The sequence below is a fragment of the Astatotilapia calliptera genome, chromosome 13 (assembly GCF_964374335.1).
Source record: "Astatotilapia calliptera chromosome 13, fAstCal68.1, whole genome shotgun sequence".
NCBI classification, from domain to species: domain Eukaryota; kingdom Metazoa; phylum Chordata; class Actinopteri; order Cichliformes; family Cichlidae; genus Astatotilapia; species Astatotilapia calliptera.
In genome coordinates this window covers 21527163-21543889 of record NC_137434.1, presented here as the reverse complement: position 1 = coordinate 21543889, position 16727 = coordinate 21527163, and the positions used below count along the sequence as shown (strand labels likewise).

The 16727-nt window shown below is 37.9% G+C and overlaps 1 protein-coding gene across 5 annotated transcripts in view; it reads left to right on the top strand.

Moving 5' to 3' along the window:
• grid1a (glutamate receptor, ionotropic, delta 1a) overlaps positions 1-16727 on the top strand; it is a 282018-nt gene that overhangs the window by 183558 nt on the left and 81733 nt on the right. For all 5 annotated transcript variants that reach the window (XM_026189417.2, XM_080288038.1, XM_026189415.2 and 2 more), the window contains exon 3: positions 6565-6849. In XM_026189417.2, the coding sequence (XP_026045202.1) occupies positions 6565-6849 (285 nt within the window). The remainder of the gene's footprint in view (positions 1-6564; positions 6850-16727) is intronic.

Below are 16727 nucleotides of genomic sequence, written 5' to 3'. Positions count from 1 at the left end.
ACAAATGTACATTGGGTGTGCCTTCAAGTTTTTTCTATATGTTTGTTTACCTTGTTTACAAAATGTACAGGGAGTGGGTTCCTTTAGGTCAAGCGCTTCTCGCAGCCTGCAGAGTACACTATATTTCTTTTCCTTTCACATCTCCTGGGTACCACCAGCAGCCAAAAAATTTCCCCGAGCATAAATTTAACAAGGCACAGCAGCTATCTTCTTTTGTCAGCTCTGATGTCATAAATAATAAGATCCAGCTGTCAAAAGCATATTTAACATGGAAACCCAGAGGATGAGACATGAAAGTACTAAAGTACACGCTGGGCCTCATTCTAAACACACAAACCATTCAGATTTTCAACAAAATGTAGATTTTGTGATTGATTGCCGCTTCTTCAGTTCAGAACACAAAGAGAGAAAAGGAAACAATAACTCCATTTGCATGCTTTTGGAAAATGCAACAGTGATTGTAACATATAGTCTATAGATTTTGTACACAACAAAGCAACGCACTGTTTCTCTGTGGCATGCAATTAGTGCAACGCGATCGCTGTGGTGGTTTTAATGCACACAGTTTGGAAAAGTGAATGTGCCTCAAACATTGTGCCTGATAGGACTAACAGGAACTAGTGTAGCATGATTTAAAATACTCTAAAAGATGCCAGCTATGTGTCATTGTTTGTACTGCAACACTGCCACTGTCACACTGAATTATTTACAAGTCAGCAAAGGCATTTTAGCCATTAGAAATTCACAAAGTAATGGCAACAATTGGCTTTGCTGAGAAAGTAAAGAGCAATTGACTTCTGAGTTCTTGCTCTAGTAGAAACATTTTTTTTTAAGTATAACTATTAAACGAATAAAAACCAACAAGCGTTTATAGCATGCATCATATGTAGAAGTGGGCACACTGACATGGAGATGTACTGTAATGCTTTTTAGGCAGCATTAGAAGAGAGATTTCAGAAGACGGTTAACGGGAAATGATGACTACATGCACTTAAATGTGTTTCAAACACCAGCACCTATCTGAAATCTAATTTTAATACAAAAGACTCCAATAAATGCAATGTCTGGTAAAGCCTATGACTTAAATGTATGTTGAGACTCTGAGTTATTTATTGAGTTAATTTCTGAGGCAATAGGCTGTAATGATATTGCATTGAATTGAATTACATCGTGAGGTTTTCCTGGCCCCAGTGGACAAATACGAATTGTACATTAAAGTTCAAAATTCACAAAGGTAATATTTATCATTGCATTCTGCTGAGCTGTAGGTCTTTCTGTTATTGAATCCACCCCCTGAATATAAGCAGTTTTCACTGTACTAAGCTTATTTCTGCTATTCTGTCTGTCACTTATCTGGAGGGTATAATTTACTGAAGTGAAATACTCCATCACAGTTTAGATGACGTGGGCAGTCTTAGCATCAATAGTATTGACAGGGTATATGTACCCTTATCGTAGTCTGACAGATGAGAACAGGTACTAGGAAAGGGCCAAGGATGTTTATCTTCCCAAAAGAGAGCACAAGATGAGATTGAGAGAGTGAAGGAGAGAGCTTGATTTAGAAATGGTTCATACCTACTGCAGGTGCAATGTTGCCGCACATTTATTTGTTGAATGGAGTCTTGGTCCAGCTGCCATATACTGATCTCTCCCATTTGTCCCTTCTGTGTGGTGAAGTCCTATTATGTTGTGGGAAGCTGCCAAAAGCAGTGTGGAAGGACCCATTTATAAGAAATGAGACAAAACATCCCGTCTCCTCTTAGCTGTGCACAATATGGACATTTTAAAGCTCTTGCAAATTATCCAACAGCTAATACATAAAAAGAAGTCCACTGTGTTCCAAAGCCATCAATGACTAATTCAGCAGCAGAGCATTTCAGTCCGTGCCCTTCATATAGTAATCAGTGTGCTGACGGAGTTGAGTTTGATCCAAGTAGAAGTTTGAATGTAAACATATGGTGGGTTTAAATTATTATTTAAAGCTTGAATATTCAATAGAATATTCAAGCTGTGGTATTTTCTTTGTGGAAAATTTGTTAAATCAATAATTCATTAAAATCTGTTTTAATTACATTCAAGTTAATAGTGAAATGTAATGATTTTGATATTCAGAATAAATAGATGTGCGCTTATTATCAAAACAGCAAAAAGCATTGTAGCACCTTAATACTCTGACAAATAATCCCAGATTAATATAAAATCTCCCAGCATAAATGAAGATAAAGCATTTTATTCTGAATCTTGTATTACAAGCTGTCTCAATTAGATCAGAGTTACACCACTGTCACTGTAGGGAAGAGTTGCGTTGACAACACGCAGCATTTATCTCAGTGTTGATTCCCTCCTTTGTATCCTAGGATCGGGCTCTGAGTCAGAGCAAACTAAATGAGACTGTCTTATTTAGGCTGTGAAATCACTGAGACAGGCCCAATTTATGCAATATTCACCAAGGCAGTGGTGTGGTGTTTTGTTTCATCCCTTCATATTACATTGGTAAAATGAGGGCGAGACACTGATGACATCCCGTTTTCGTGGGAAAACAGATTGCAGTGTCTTTTTTCAGTCTGGTGTCTTGATGATAATTTTCTCGCTCCATGGCCCATCTGCACAAAACTGAACTGGTCGGATGAGGCGAGGACTTGAGCAGAAAAATGCCATGTGCTTTTGCTGATCAGGGAGGAATGTATTTTACTGTGATGAGAGGTTTATCAAGTTTTTAAAGATATGCAGCTTTGATTAAAAGTGTTTAAAAATTCATACACCTACTGAATTCATTGTCCATCGATCAACCATATCGTTACTGATAGAAGAAAATGACGAATTCTCCACCGTGGCCATGATAGATTACTGAATCTCTCTTTCCAAATACAGTAACTTCTGCTTCCCCATTTGAGCTGTTACTTTGTAGCATCATGTGCCTTAATTTGTAGTTTATAAATTCTTCCAATTAGTTAAAGTAAATGTTAATCAACTATGTGAATTTAGAGCATTTTGCATGTGTTATTCTGGAAAAGTGAGGTTTTTTATATGACACATGAATAAGAGTGCTGTTGTATGCTGATTCTGGTTGTCAGATAGCTTGCAGGAAATGAAGGATGGCCTCTGTCGACTTCAGGGGGAACATTTAAGAGTCATTATTCCACCATTATCATCCTTGCCAATGACTATAGAGTACTCCTCCCTCCTGTCAGTTGGCTGTCTGCTGTATAATGGGCCTGGGGTGTCCATTACGAAGCCAAAATGGCTGAAGACACTTTAGCCACAGCCTGCTAAAAGCACCTGAAACACAGAGGTTAGGGGAGGTGACTCTGTCCTGATCCTATAGCACAAATGAAGGTGACGATTCCAGTTCACTGCATGACAGCTGATGGAACATTAGGTAAATAATTACACTATACATGAAGCACAAAATACAAATTTATAATCAGTCAATAAATTGCACGTTTAACATTTTAAGGATGATTATGTTTGCTCAGATGCGATGATAAAATAAAATTCCCAGTTCTAACCTGGCTCAGTACTTGTATTTCAGGCACACAGTGTGAAACATTAAAATGAAAGGTTCTCATTTTAATTCCATGTCACTCAGTCCTCGGGATTCACCTTTCACTGATATCCTAAAATCAGCCAGTGCTTTCCTTGTAAAGCTCTGCTTTTGAGCTTTGAATCTCACACTTAAAATAAAAATAAAGGTGTTCAGATTAGGTTAAAATATACCAGATACTAAAGTTTTTGTTATGTTTGCTCCTTTTTGGGTTTTTTTTATTTTTATTATAATTTTCTTCTGTTCTGCCTTACATTAGAAAAGTCATTTGTGCAACCAGTCGTTTATTTATACTGCAGTTTATTATGCTACTGCTTAATACTCGCAGAAATGTGTTTTATTACCCATAAACCCTTGGAATGTTATACTTCCTGCCCTTGCCTTCATTTTAAAAAATGGCTGTCCCTTGGTAATCAATGAAATGTGCAAACTATGCATTTCTTCTTTTCTGTATTCACCAAAATCTGAAATGGTCAGTCCCAAACTCATCATTTCAACTTAGAATTCATATACCCGGTATGTTCTGTCAATGGACAAACTGATCCAGGTCTATTACAAGTATCTTAATGGCACAGGAAGCTGGAATTCAAGCCAATATTACACCCTTCCCAACTCTGTAAAGTTTGTAGTGAGTAGGCTGCACCTGAGAGTGAAACTTGTTAAAAGAGAATCGGTAACTCTTGGGAGCAGACTGTTTCCAGTGTGTAGTTCAATACATATTGTTGTTGCCAACAGACACATTTAGATGTTGTATCCAAGTTGAAGCATGTACTAGATTTGATCACTGCTGCTGGCATGACTTGGGCAACATAAAGGTATTTCATGGTGCCCTACAGAAAATTTGCCAAATGCCCTTTTGCACACCTTGGCTTGCATGTATGACTGTCTGTCTGTCTCTCCCACTCATGTACAAACTGTAAGACACTTCCTGGCCTGAGGAACATTTTCTTGAATTCCCCTGAGCATTCATGCAAAAAGCTACAAATAATCTCTCCACTACTCCCGCACCCCTTTCCTAATTCTCTCACATTTCTATTCTTATTCTTTTTTTCTTGTTTTACTTAAACCTACAACCACGAATACAGTGCATGCCCGTCTACCTGAGATGCCCGATATTCCTTCATTCAGTCTCCTATTTAGTATGTTACTTAGTTTCCTCATACTTCCTCTAGTCGTGATTTAGAGTGCACTAATGTAGTCATGTGCATGCAGTCAGCAGATGAAATCGCCATTTGTCACATTAATAGTCCAGCTCTTCTGCCATACTTTCTCACACACACATCCACAGTCCTCTCCCACTATGTCTCCATTCAGTATCATCTCGCCTCACCACTTCTTCTCAGACCCTTATTCTCATTTATTTTCATCACAAAAACCTTTCTCTTTTTTTCACTTTTGCACGAAGGTTTTAATATCACATCTTACTTTCATGTTTATGATATGTTTGTGTACTTATTATGAAGGGGTTTGAATGATATAATTTGGTATTAGACCGCATCATTTTTCCTTTGTGCCAGATTCTGTAGACACTGAAGTAGACCATATAATTAGGAAGTATTATTAAATTCAGTGAGAGAACATTTAATTGCTGTTTTGTACATTATGCTCAGCTGTTTGTGCAATTATAAAAGCCCTGCTGTGCGAGAGACAGTGAGTTGAATTTTAAAAGTAGCATTTGTCATAGACTGTCCCATGTCACATGCAAAATTCGACAATCCCTGTAGTAGATGATTATGCAGCACATAACAGAGATAGAGCTTGAAATTAAATGCAAATTCAATATTCTTCATTTAAGCTGTTTTGCATTTGTATTCCTATCACTTTCTCTTTTGTGGTGATTGTGTTTTTCTCTGTTTTGCATCTCATAACCAAAGGGAAAACGGGAGCATACTCCGGGGGAAGGGTTAGGTCAACATTAAAGGGCTAACATTTTTTCATCTTAGAAACATGACAGGAATATAAGATGAGAAACTGATACGGGGTCAGAATGAGTGTTAGGGCTTGTGAAAATAGCATAATGCAATACATTTACACAGGTTTAGCAAATTTGATGCAAATAAAACAATAATTTAATAATAATAAAAATAAATAAATATTTTTTTATCTGTAAGAAGGTTCAATAAGTACTAAGTTTTCAAAAAAATATAATTTTCTACCAATAATTTCATGGTTCACACTTTAAAGGGTTAAATGTAATCAGTTATTTGAAGATATAAAAGTATCTCGTTGAGTACCTCATCTTTGAAAGATGTGTCATTTTGTTCCGCTAGATGTGGTGACCTTCCCTAAGAGGATCAAAAATAGATTCCCCCCCCCCAAAATTGCACGTGTAAATAGAGATGTAGGGACTTTAAAACCACCACAGACATTACAAGCATGTGTCTGCAGTCCTAATCCCTGCTTGTTTACAGATTTTCACCACCATTACACATAAAACCAAGAGAAAGAGTGAAGGATATGTAGGACCATATCAAGCTGGGACTCACATGAGGCATCATTACATCTTAAAATATTCCTGATTTTAATTCATGCCAGATTCTTCCCACTTAGCCACCTCTTCTGTTTTGATAAGAACCCCACAGTCTCAGGTAGCTCTCTGCTGTTTTCAAGTAGCAGTTTCCGTTAGCAAGCGCTTTCCCTTTTTGTCTGTGGACAAGGATTAGAAGATACACTCACTCATCAACCTCATCTTCCACTGAATCTCTCAGCTACACATTATATTATAACTTTAGGGCAAACCTCCAACTTTTAGTGATCATTTCTCAACTAAGGGTCAGAAATAATCTTAAGTAGGATATAGCATCTTATTTTTTTTTTAAGACCAAGTGGAAAAAAATATGTTATTTTAAAATTAAATCCATGTCGGAATTGATTATGTTTTCATATCTTATTCCTTTTCTTCTTCTAATCTAATTTTCCCAATAAAATGTTTCTCAGTGCTTTGCCCTTAATTTCTTCCTGTGTTCTTTCTTTGCGTATTCACAAAGTCTGTTTTGTTTTGTTTTTTGTCTTCTGTCCAGCATGCGAGCTGATGAACCAAGGGATCCTCGCGCTGGTTACATCTACAGGCTGTGCAGCTGCAAGTGCCCTGCAGTCTCTGACAGATGCAATGCACATCCCCCACCTCTTCATTCAAAGAAATGGGGATGGCGCACCCCGTACTGCCTGTCAGCTCAACCCGAGCCCAGACGGAGAGAGCTACACACTGGCTGCACGGCCACCTGTTCGAATCAGCGACGTCCTGCTCACTCTTGTATCTGAACTGCACTGGCAGAAGTTCATCATCTTTTACGAGAGCGACTACGGTGAGTTGGGAAAAACGAGAGCACCTTAACAACAAATATATCTCATAAACATGACATTTGTATGTAAGATGGTTTCACTGCTTTCATTTAAATGTAAATATCCTATAACTATCTTCTGAGATGAAGATCAGGCTGCTGCTGCAGTAAAGCCGTATTAACGCTGAGAATTCATGTGCCTAAAAGAATAGACCAAGTGAGAAGTAAGCTGAAGGAACATCATCACTCCCACACAATCACATATTGTACTTCCCGCTGTTAAAAAATAAATCAAAAGTTCAGGAGGGGAAAAAAAAATAACGACATCTCACTGCTGCATTCAGTTTTAGCAGTATTGTCATGAAGAAACAAGTATGAGCTTAATTGGCTCATTTGTGGTGCAGTCATCTGTGAGGATGTGTCCCAACAGTACTTTATATATTCTCAAATGTTCTTCATTTCTGTTTAATTATTTTCACTATGAGTTCCCTGTGAACCAGACCTTTTGTGACCCACATTTGGGCAATTCACTGTGGATCAAGGAGTGATTGGCAAGGCAGTGGAAGGGTAGGAGAATGAAGTGGGCATATAAAGCCTTTTGCTGCATTGCCATTCATCAGATGAGACTTTGTCTCTGCTGGCTAATCTTTTTAGTTCTGGGAAGAGTGGAGTCCAGAAGGCAGTATAAATCTGTTTTATTTTTCCAGTACTGAAAACAACTGAGCTAAAGTTGATATAGTGTATAGTAAAGCAAGCCATCAGAATACCGGGGCCCCAGGCAAGTTCCCAACTGTAACTTGGTCACTATGTGTTTGACATGTTGGCTTACATTTACAAAGCTCTGTCCTTGGATTTCTTTCTGTCATTGCTACTCTTTGCAGAAATGCACTCTCAGCATTGAGTTGGATCAATGAAAGTCCACTACAGAAGGAAACCTGTCTGTGCTTCATTTTGACAAGCTGCCTTGCTTTTCTTTCTGACTAGCTGTCTATCTGACTAACTAGCTCTCTATATGTCTGTCTCATGGGGTCAGCATGTGTCTGACCATCTGTTTTGCTATAGATCTTTCTTTGTCACTGGCTCGCTGCCTATCTGTGGTAACCAGTGCTAACTGTCCTTTTTATAATGAGCTTGACTGCCTGCCATGTGTTTTGTTAGCTATATAGAGTGGATAGCTTAAAATCTCTGACTAACTGTCTGTCTTTCTATCCAGCAAAGCCATTGTTTGTGTGTCTCAATTCCAATCATCATACTTTAATAGATTCATGTGCAGTTTGGGAAATGTTAAGGCTTTATTTTGTCCTTGTTCACAACACATATCCTAGTCAGCATAATGTACTATAAATTTAGTTAGAGGTAACCTAAAGCGGCGTTCAAATAATTATTGCCATTAAAAGGAAAGAGACAATGGTTAGAAAAGTAGTGCCACATATCATGCTGGCTTTTCTGTTGATAAGCAAACAAAAGTAAACAGAAAGAAAAATCCCAATCAGATTCTTACTTGCCTGTGGTTTTCTTTGAAACAGTGCAAATTCTCCTAAGTACAGTTTGTTTGGGTTTATTTGTTTTTTTTTTTTGTTCTTTGTTAGTAAGTTGTTCTAAACACCCTGGAAAACTTTCCATAGTCCTTTTGTGGATTCAGGCTGTCTCAGTTGCTTCTGTCTCTACATGTAATCTGGGACTGACTCAGTGATGTTCATATCAGGGCTCTTTGGAGGCCATGCCATCTGTTGCAGGACACTGTCCATCCAGTCACTAAAGATAGGTTTTTAGCACTGGCTGGTTACTTGGTCTCTTTCTCCTGTTGCAGAAAAACATTTAGGACCAGTCAGACACGTCACATATGGTGTTGTGTGGTGGATAAAAATCAGAACATTCAAAATAACTCAGAATTTTGCACATTGCGGTATGCATATCACATGAAGAAGACTTGGCTCATCAAGAAGCTGTTCTAACAAAGTAGCCTTTTTTAAGTCTGCTAAATTAGACACTACAAAGTCAGCACCACTGACATGTGTGCTTGTGTTACACTATTTAGCTCTGAACTCATTTAATTAAGGAATGTAGCGGCTAATTATGATCCTCATCACAGAACAGTCCAAATACCTGTGGTGTCTGCTTTAAAGCAGTGCAACAGTGACTGACACAACTGTCTGCAAAGAAAAGTGCTGTCTGTTAATCTGTCTAGGCTTTCAGTGAATGTCGAGCTCTTACATATGTTGATTTGAGTTACATTTCTGTGGGAATTCTGGGATACTTTTTTTGCACTGGTACCAATAGAATAATAAATTAAAGAAGATATTTTTTATGAAATTAAGAAGCCAGAAAATGTATAAAATTATCAAAATATTGACATATAAAACAAGAACTACTGACAGTGGATGCTGAGAGGTTGGTTTTCATAGGTATATTTTAGCCAATATCAAAGTTTAGCCCTTTCAGCTAAACTTGTTGATTAGGACTTTTTCCATTTCTAAAGTTAATAACACTGTGACACTATTATGCCCTTAGGATGTGTTATGAGTATTTACAGCTACATCGAGTCAACATCTATGTATTTTCTTAAGCTGCAATGTGCTTTTGTCCAGTACATCTTTTAATTAAAGTGACGTACAGATATATGTGTACATATATGTATGTACTAGCGATTTTAACATTAATATTGTTAATATTGTTAAAACCGCCCACCCCCCACGCACAGGGTGATCTACGCTAAGTTGCTAATGGAGATTTACCACGTTATTGCGGTTATGGCATTAACGTCATTTATATACATATACAATATGTATATATATATATATATATATACATATATACGTACACATATATGTATACATTGTGGTCTGAAAAAAAGGTTAAATAGACTTGAACATCAACTATTCTACAAACTTTTTAATAATATTGCTTCGTGTCCATATTCAGTCATGTTCATATAAGATAAGATAAGATAAGATAGAACTTTATTAATCCCTCGGGTGGGTTCCTCTGGGAAATTCGACTTCCAAAAAAAGCACAGCAACGACCAAAGTTACAGTTACAGAACTGTTATATATATACACACACACACACACACACACACACACACATATATAAATACAGAGACAAATATAAATATGTTTATTTGGCTGATTTACTCAGTACCTTATCCCAATCAAAAAGCAGTCAGTGTGAAATGTGCAATGTAGTGATAGTTGAATTTGCTTAACTAATCATAATCTGGGCAAACAGTGAAAAGTAAAAAGCTAAAACATTTAATTAGACGTCACCGGTCCACTGCATTTACTTGATTCAGCCAGTGGACTAAAATGCTCATGATAAATACTGATTTATGTTTAGGTTTGAAAATGTTTCACTTTCTGAAAGACTCTCTGTAGGCAGAAAAGTCAGACACTTTCTCTGAACTTTGACTGAGTTATCAAATGATTTTTATTATTAAATGATATAGAAAAGGTTAGTAAAGGCATAAACCTGGAGTTGAACTACAAGGTGACAGATGGTTGTTAGTGCTGTTAGTAAAGGAACTACATTTCATCTTATTTATTATATATATATATATATTTGCCTCTTATACCGGGCTGTATTACATAACACTTTCGTTTCATGACAGCAGTGTGAAATTCTGTCAGATCAGTGATGGAACTGCAAAAATGAAATATAGAAACTCCTCACAGCACAGGAGCTCAGATCACATTATCAGTGTTGGCTTCTCTCTTTTTAACAGTGTGAATATATATATATATATATATATATATATATATATATATAAAACAAACTCCCCGCTCACCCCTGTGGGCAGTCAATCCTTCAAGCTCGGGTCCTCTACCAGAGGCCTGGGAGCTTGAGGGTCCTGCGCAGTATCTTAGCTGTTCCCAGGACTGCGCTCTTCTGGACAGAGATCTCTGATGTTGTTCCCGGGATCTGCTGGAGACAATCGCCTAGCTTGGGAGTCACCGCACCTAGTGCTCCGATTACCACTGTCACCTTCACCCTCCACATCCTCTCGAGCTCTTCTCTGAGCCCTTGGTATTTCTCCAGCTTCTCGTGTTCCTTCTTCCTGATATTGCTGTCATTCGGAACCGCTACATCGATCACTACGGCCGTCTTCTTCTGTTTGTCTACCACCACTATGTCCGGTTGGTTAGCCACCACCATTTTGTCCGTCTGTATCTGGAAGTCCCACAGGATCTTAGCTCGGTCATTCTCCACCACCCTTGGGGGCATCTCCCATTTTGACCCCAGGACTTCCAGGTTATACTCGGCACAGATGTTCCTGTACACTATGCCGGCCACTTGGTTATGGCGTTCCATGTATGCCTTGCCTGCTAGCATCTTACACCCTGCTGTTATGTGCTGGATTGTCTCTGGGGCATCTTTACACAGCCTGCACCTGGGGTTTTGCCTGGTGTGATAGACCCCAGCCTCTATGGATCTTGTGCTCAGAGCTTGTTCCTGTGCTGCCATGATTAGTGCCTCCATGCTGTCTTTCAGTCCAGCTTTGTCCAGCCACTGGTAGGATTTCTGGGTATCAGCCACCTGAATTGTGAGACTAACACCTTACTCTACATTAGAAGTGTACGGGGTGAGATTTGTGCTTTATTACAGCTTAAACAAGTGGCTTCCCTGACCTCAGGGGTAAAATATATAGCTCAGTGTAATGAAGCGTGTCAGGGGAGCCAATTCATTCCAGTCTCCACCAATGCATCAGTTGCATAAAAAGCACATTATGTAAACAACTTCTACAGCTTCACCTCTTCTGGTTACATTTGTCATTGTACATTTTCTACGTATAATTTGATTCTCAGTTCTGAGAGACCATATTCCATAATTTCTTTCATAAATAACAGAGATAACCTGCTTATACTTCTATAGCTCTAAGAGAAGCTGGACAACACTGTTTTACAGCTGTGAAACATCCTTGTGGTTTTGGCTTTTGTGCCGTCAGATAAATAGAAGAAAGCAAAATTATATGATAATCCTATAACAGCTTATTGCTACCCAACAGATCCTTTCAGCTTTGCTCTTGTTGTTTTTCTTCTTTTTCTTCTTTCTTTAGTCTAATTTTTGTGTTTTTCATTCAGGAGCAGTTTTTATATCATATGCTGTTTTGTTTCTTTCAGCCTGCCCTACTTTTGCTGATTTAAGTCATGCTCTCTGACAAAACAGAAGGGTATCTGATACTTCAGCTTTTTTTCTTTTCTTTTTTTTTTGTGAGAAGGGCCAAACAGATCCAGTTCATGTAAAGGCCATGAAAATTAATCTCTTCCACTGAAAAACAAACTTTTTGATAGCAAAGCGAGACTTTGCCATCAAGGACTGTGCAGCCTTTTGTGCGTTCTTTTCAAACCGACTACATTCAAAATGAAACTTTCATACAAAGATGACTGCCCCTGCTGACTTTTTATATATTAATTTAACTAAAGTTATGTGTCTCAGTAGTCTAGTGGTTTACACATTCACGTAACAAGCAAAAGCTTCCCAGTTTAAAACTAGGAAGGAATACAAGTCCCTTTGGGGTTATTTAGAGCATCCCACGTAAAACCTGGGGTGCTAACTGCTGTGGTGTCCTCTTGTGAATAAAGGAGCAGCTGAAGGTAGCTTTCTTTTTCACTAAATTTGCAGTTATGGGTTGAATTTTTGCCCTGACTTTAAATTTTCCATTGTAAACATACCTGTTTATTTTTAGACACCATTAAGCAGAAAGCAAAAAACTGAATAAGTCAATCATGCTATGCTTAGGTGATAATCTAGCTTAACATGCCTACCTACCACACACCTGCTCAATAAGCTACTTAAAAGATGTGATTACTAAATGGTAGCTTTTTACTGCTCAAACACAAATTGGATTAATATTGTGTGAGAGTGTGTGTCTGTGTGTGTGTGAGAGAGAGAAAGCTGACTTACACTTGCATTACAAGTATTAAGAGGACAGTCATTAACAGCAAATATTCAAGACTTTAGCCACCAGGACTTCATGGTATAGGTGTGCAGACTATGACATCATCATCAGGTTTGCTGATTTTATATCTGCCACACCTTTGACAAAATGGCCATGAACATAAAATAAAGATCATGGTTGTTCCATTATTTTACGTTTAGTGACCACTTTTAATGAGAGAAAGAGTAGCAATAGATTGCATTTTTGCATTTCTTTTTTGCCCCTCTCACACACTGCACACCCTTTATCTCGGTAACAAATCATGAGAACAACACCGTGCGTGTGCAGACGTCACAGGTTCTGCCACTTGTGCAACAGAGTAGATCCACAGAGTAGTGTGAGAAAGGGGAAAACCTCACACTTGTGGCACAGTACTGACAACAGTTTAGCCAAGAAGTCAATGCATTTGTTCTTTTAAAAAGAAAATCACTAAATCTAACAGCAAGATCACTAATTTGGCAAAGCCGAGGTGAACGGAGGTGAGCCTGCACTTGGTCAGGAATGCTTCTTTAGAGGGACACTCAAGCTGAAATTACATTTCTAAGAATCTAAAAATTGAATATCTAAATCTCAAAATTCAATCCAATCCAACTAATGAATATCTGTCTAGCTGAATTTTCTGGTCCTGCTCTAGCACTACCATGAATAAGGACTTAAAAATGAGGGAAAGGAGAACTACCTCATTTGTGATGCCGTCATTTTTGGCTTAAAGTCAAATGTCTTCACCTTATTTGACTGTAGTTTTGTAACAATCATGGCATATATGATTTCCAGAGTTACTGAAGGTTTAGGCACACTTTTGTAATAGCACTACAAGGTTTAAATTTGTGGATTTGAGTGAAACATTTCAGCATTTGTACTCATATTCATGTCTTTCTTGTGATGAGTTGTAAAATAAAAAGGTTCCAAAAGGCCAGAAAATGCCACAAAAATAACTCTGCTTAAGCCTTTCATGGGGGGAAAGAGATTTTTCTAAACCTTAAGTATAATTTTAAAGGTTTGTGATGTGTTATGTGTATGCCTCTGTGTATGCCATTTAGGGTGTGTTTTACACAATAGCTACTCATAACTGAGTGTATCCTAAAGGAAGCCAAGTATTGATTCTGTGGGGGTGGAAGGACAGTGGGAAGACTATCTGCAAATAAAAGCTTCTTAGAAATTATCTTGTCCTTTTATTATAACAAGAAGAGCATAATAGACAACTGAGTCAAGATTATAGGAAATCTAAAAGAAGGGTTGATTTTTCAGGATGCTCCTTGGCAGGTCTGTCAGAGTTACCTGCACTTAGTAATGACTGTGGAGCAGCTACATCTGTCTCTGTCCTCCCTGTGGTGACCATATCGCTGTTAAAGAAGGAGCGAATTAGCCTGGTATTAGGTGTAAGATTGATTAGGCTGCTTTTGGTCCCAAGTAGGGGGTGGTTCCTATGTAAAACATGCATTTATAACACAGAGAGAGTCTGGACATAGACAAACACAAAGGGTATTTCCCATGGAGTTTTTAGCAAGCCTGCAGCACATCATAGGAAACGTATGGAAGACTTCTACGTCATGTCCTTTTTTAATGCATGTCTTATTGTGTTGCCTGATTTCATCTCTATTAATACTACATTTACACCACAAGGTCTTTAACACTGCCAGCTAACATAACAGCTAATTTCACAGGGAGTAAATGACCTCCATTTATTGGCTCTAATAAGAGTAGAGAGTGATTTAAAAAATAAATTAAAGTGGAAAAGTAATAGAAGATAATACAGAGAATATTTAAATAATAATAGACAATAGAGTGTATACGCGCTTACTGGTCATTTCATAAGGTATAGCTGCTCAGCTTCTCATTAATACAAAGAAGTCAATCACTTCGCAGCAACTCCGTTGAGACGTGTAGACATGTTAAACATCAGTAGGGGAAGAAAGAAAGAGATACTCTGAACATGTCGTGGTTGTTAGTGTCAGGCAGGGTGGTCGGAGTATGTCAGAAACTGTTAATTTAATTTAATTGGATATTCCCACAGGGCAATCTCTAGAGTTTGCTGAGAATGGTCCAAAAAGAGAGAATAACCAGTGATCAGCAGTTCTATAGATGTAAATACCTTTCTGATGGCAGATGTCAGAGGAGAATGGCAGACTGGGGGAAGGTGATTGGATGGCAACAATAAATCAAATAAACACTTGTTACAACCAAAGTACGCAGAAGAGCATCTCTGAACACACAACATGTCAACAGATGGACTGCAGCAGGAGATGAACACATCAGATATCCTTCGTGTCTGCAAAAAAACTAAAACTGGGGCTACAGTTTGTACAAGCTCCAAAACTGGACAAAAGACGATTGGAGAAATGTTGCCTGGCCTTATGTGTCTCAATTTCTGTGGTAACATTTTAATAGTAGAGCCAGAATTTGGCATGCATAGATAGATAGAGTATTAAGAGTATTTCCAGTACCTCATTGAATCTATGACATGAAGAATTAAGGCAGTTCTGAAGGCAAAAGGCAGTCCAGTCCAACACTAGCATGGTGTAACTACAGAGGTGTCCAGTGACAGTACATAGCAGTAAAGGAATACTTTTACATGTTTAAAGCTCCCAAAGTACCAATAATAAAAAACAGAAGAAAAACATAGGGAGCAGAAAATGTAAAAACATTATTTGTGGTTATTTCTCAGTTATTCGCATAAATAGCAGCTGCTGATTTCTAATTGACATCAACTAAAGAAATCATACATGGTCAGACATTAATATTTTCCTTAAAAATATGCTTTATTTTCCCAGTTATTAATTGATAATCATGATTTGTTTAGCCAGTAAGTTAAAGTTCGGGATAATAATAAGTTGGGCCTCTGACAAAAAAAACAAAAACTAATTTAATCCTTGTATATTGTGCAAATACTGATTTTTCACTTTTTATTTATCAAGCCTTGCTATTCTGTGTTATTATTCCAGTTGTTGCATTTTGATCTTTCTCCATTCTAAGTACACAAAGCTGTATAATCCCAAAAGCAAAATGCATGTAGGGTGATTGATTGTATCACTCTTAGACACATGTGATGGTGATGTAAGCCAGAAATGCACTCACTGTTCAGTATTTGAGTCCATTCACAGAGTCCGGGCTGAGGTAATAATCATTCCAAGGCTGTATGTCCATTTCAGTCTTCCCCGTCCACTTCCTATTTAGACCAGACTCTTCATATTAGAACTGTATTAATGATTGTGCTTCCATTCCTCTTTTTTTTTTTACTGTCAAAACAAAGTGATGCAACATGTTCTTACTCATACAAAGAATGACAGCAAACAGGGGTTTTCAGAAAGTGCACAATAAAAAGGCAAATATATCAGAACCAAACATTAAATAAGCTTAAGTGTAAATATCAAATTAAAACAGAAAATACAAAAACAGATTTATATGAAAGATTTGCATCACAAATTCATAGAGATTCAGCAGGTATGTTTAGTCTGCAGCCCAGTTCATTAAATTGTGTAGGATTGTTTTTATTATTATAGTTTCCAAGATGTCCCATTAATAATTGTACTGATCATGTACTGATCACTGTCTTCTTACAGCAACAAACAAACCTTTCAATGCACATGCTTATGTTATTCAGAGAAAATAGGACTAAATGTTGTTTTTTAAAGGAATCTATGCCCTTTTTTCAGAACTTGCTTAGATTTAACTGCTATCAGACGCAGTGCACAGTGGTAAGTGGGTGGTATGGTGGTGCAAAAGGTTGCACTGTTGCCTTAGTTCAAACCTTCTGGCCACCTCAGACCTTCCTCCCACAGTCCAAAGTCATCCATATTACAGTAGGTTAACTGATGATTTTAAACTGGCTGTAGGTGTGAATGGGAAAGTGAATATCTGCCTGTTTCTCTACTTTAGCCCTATGATAGACCCATCTATCCCATCGAGGGTGTATCCCGCTTCTTACCCATTATCAGCTGGGATGAGCTCCAGCCCCTCCACAACCTTG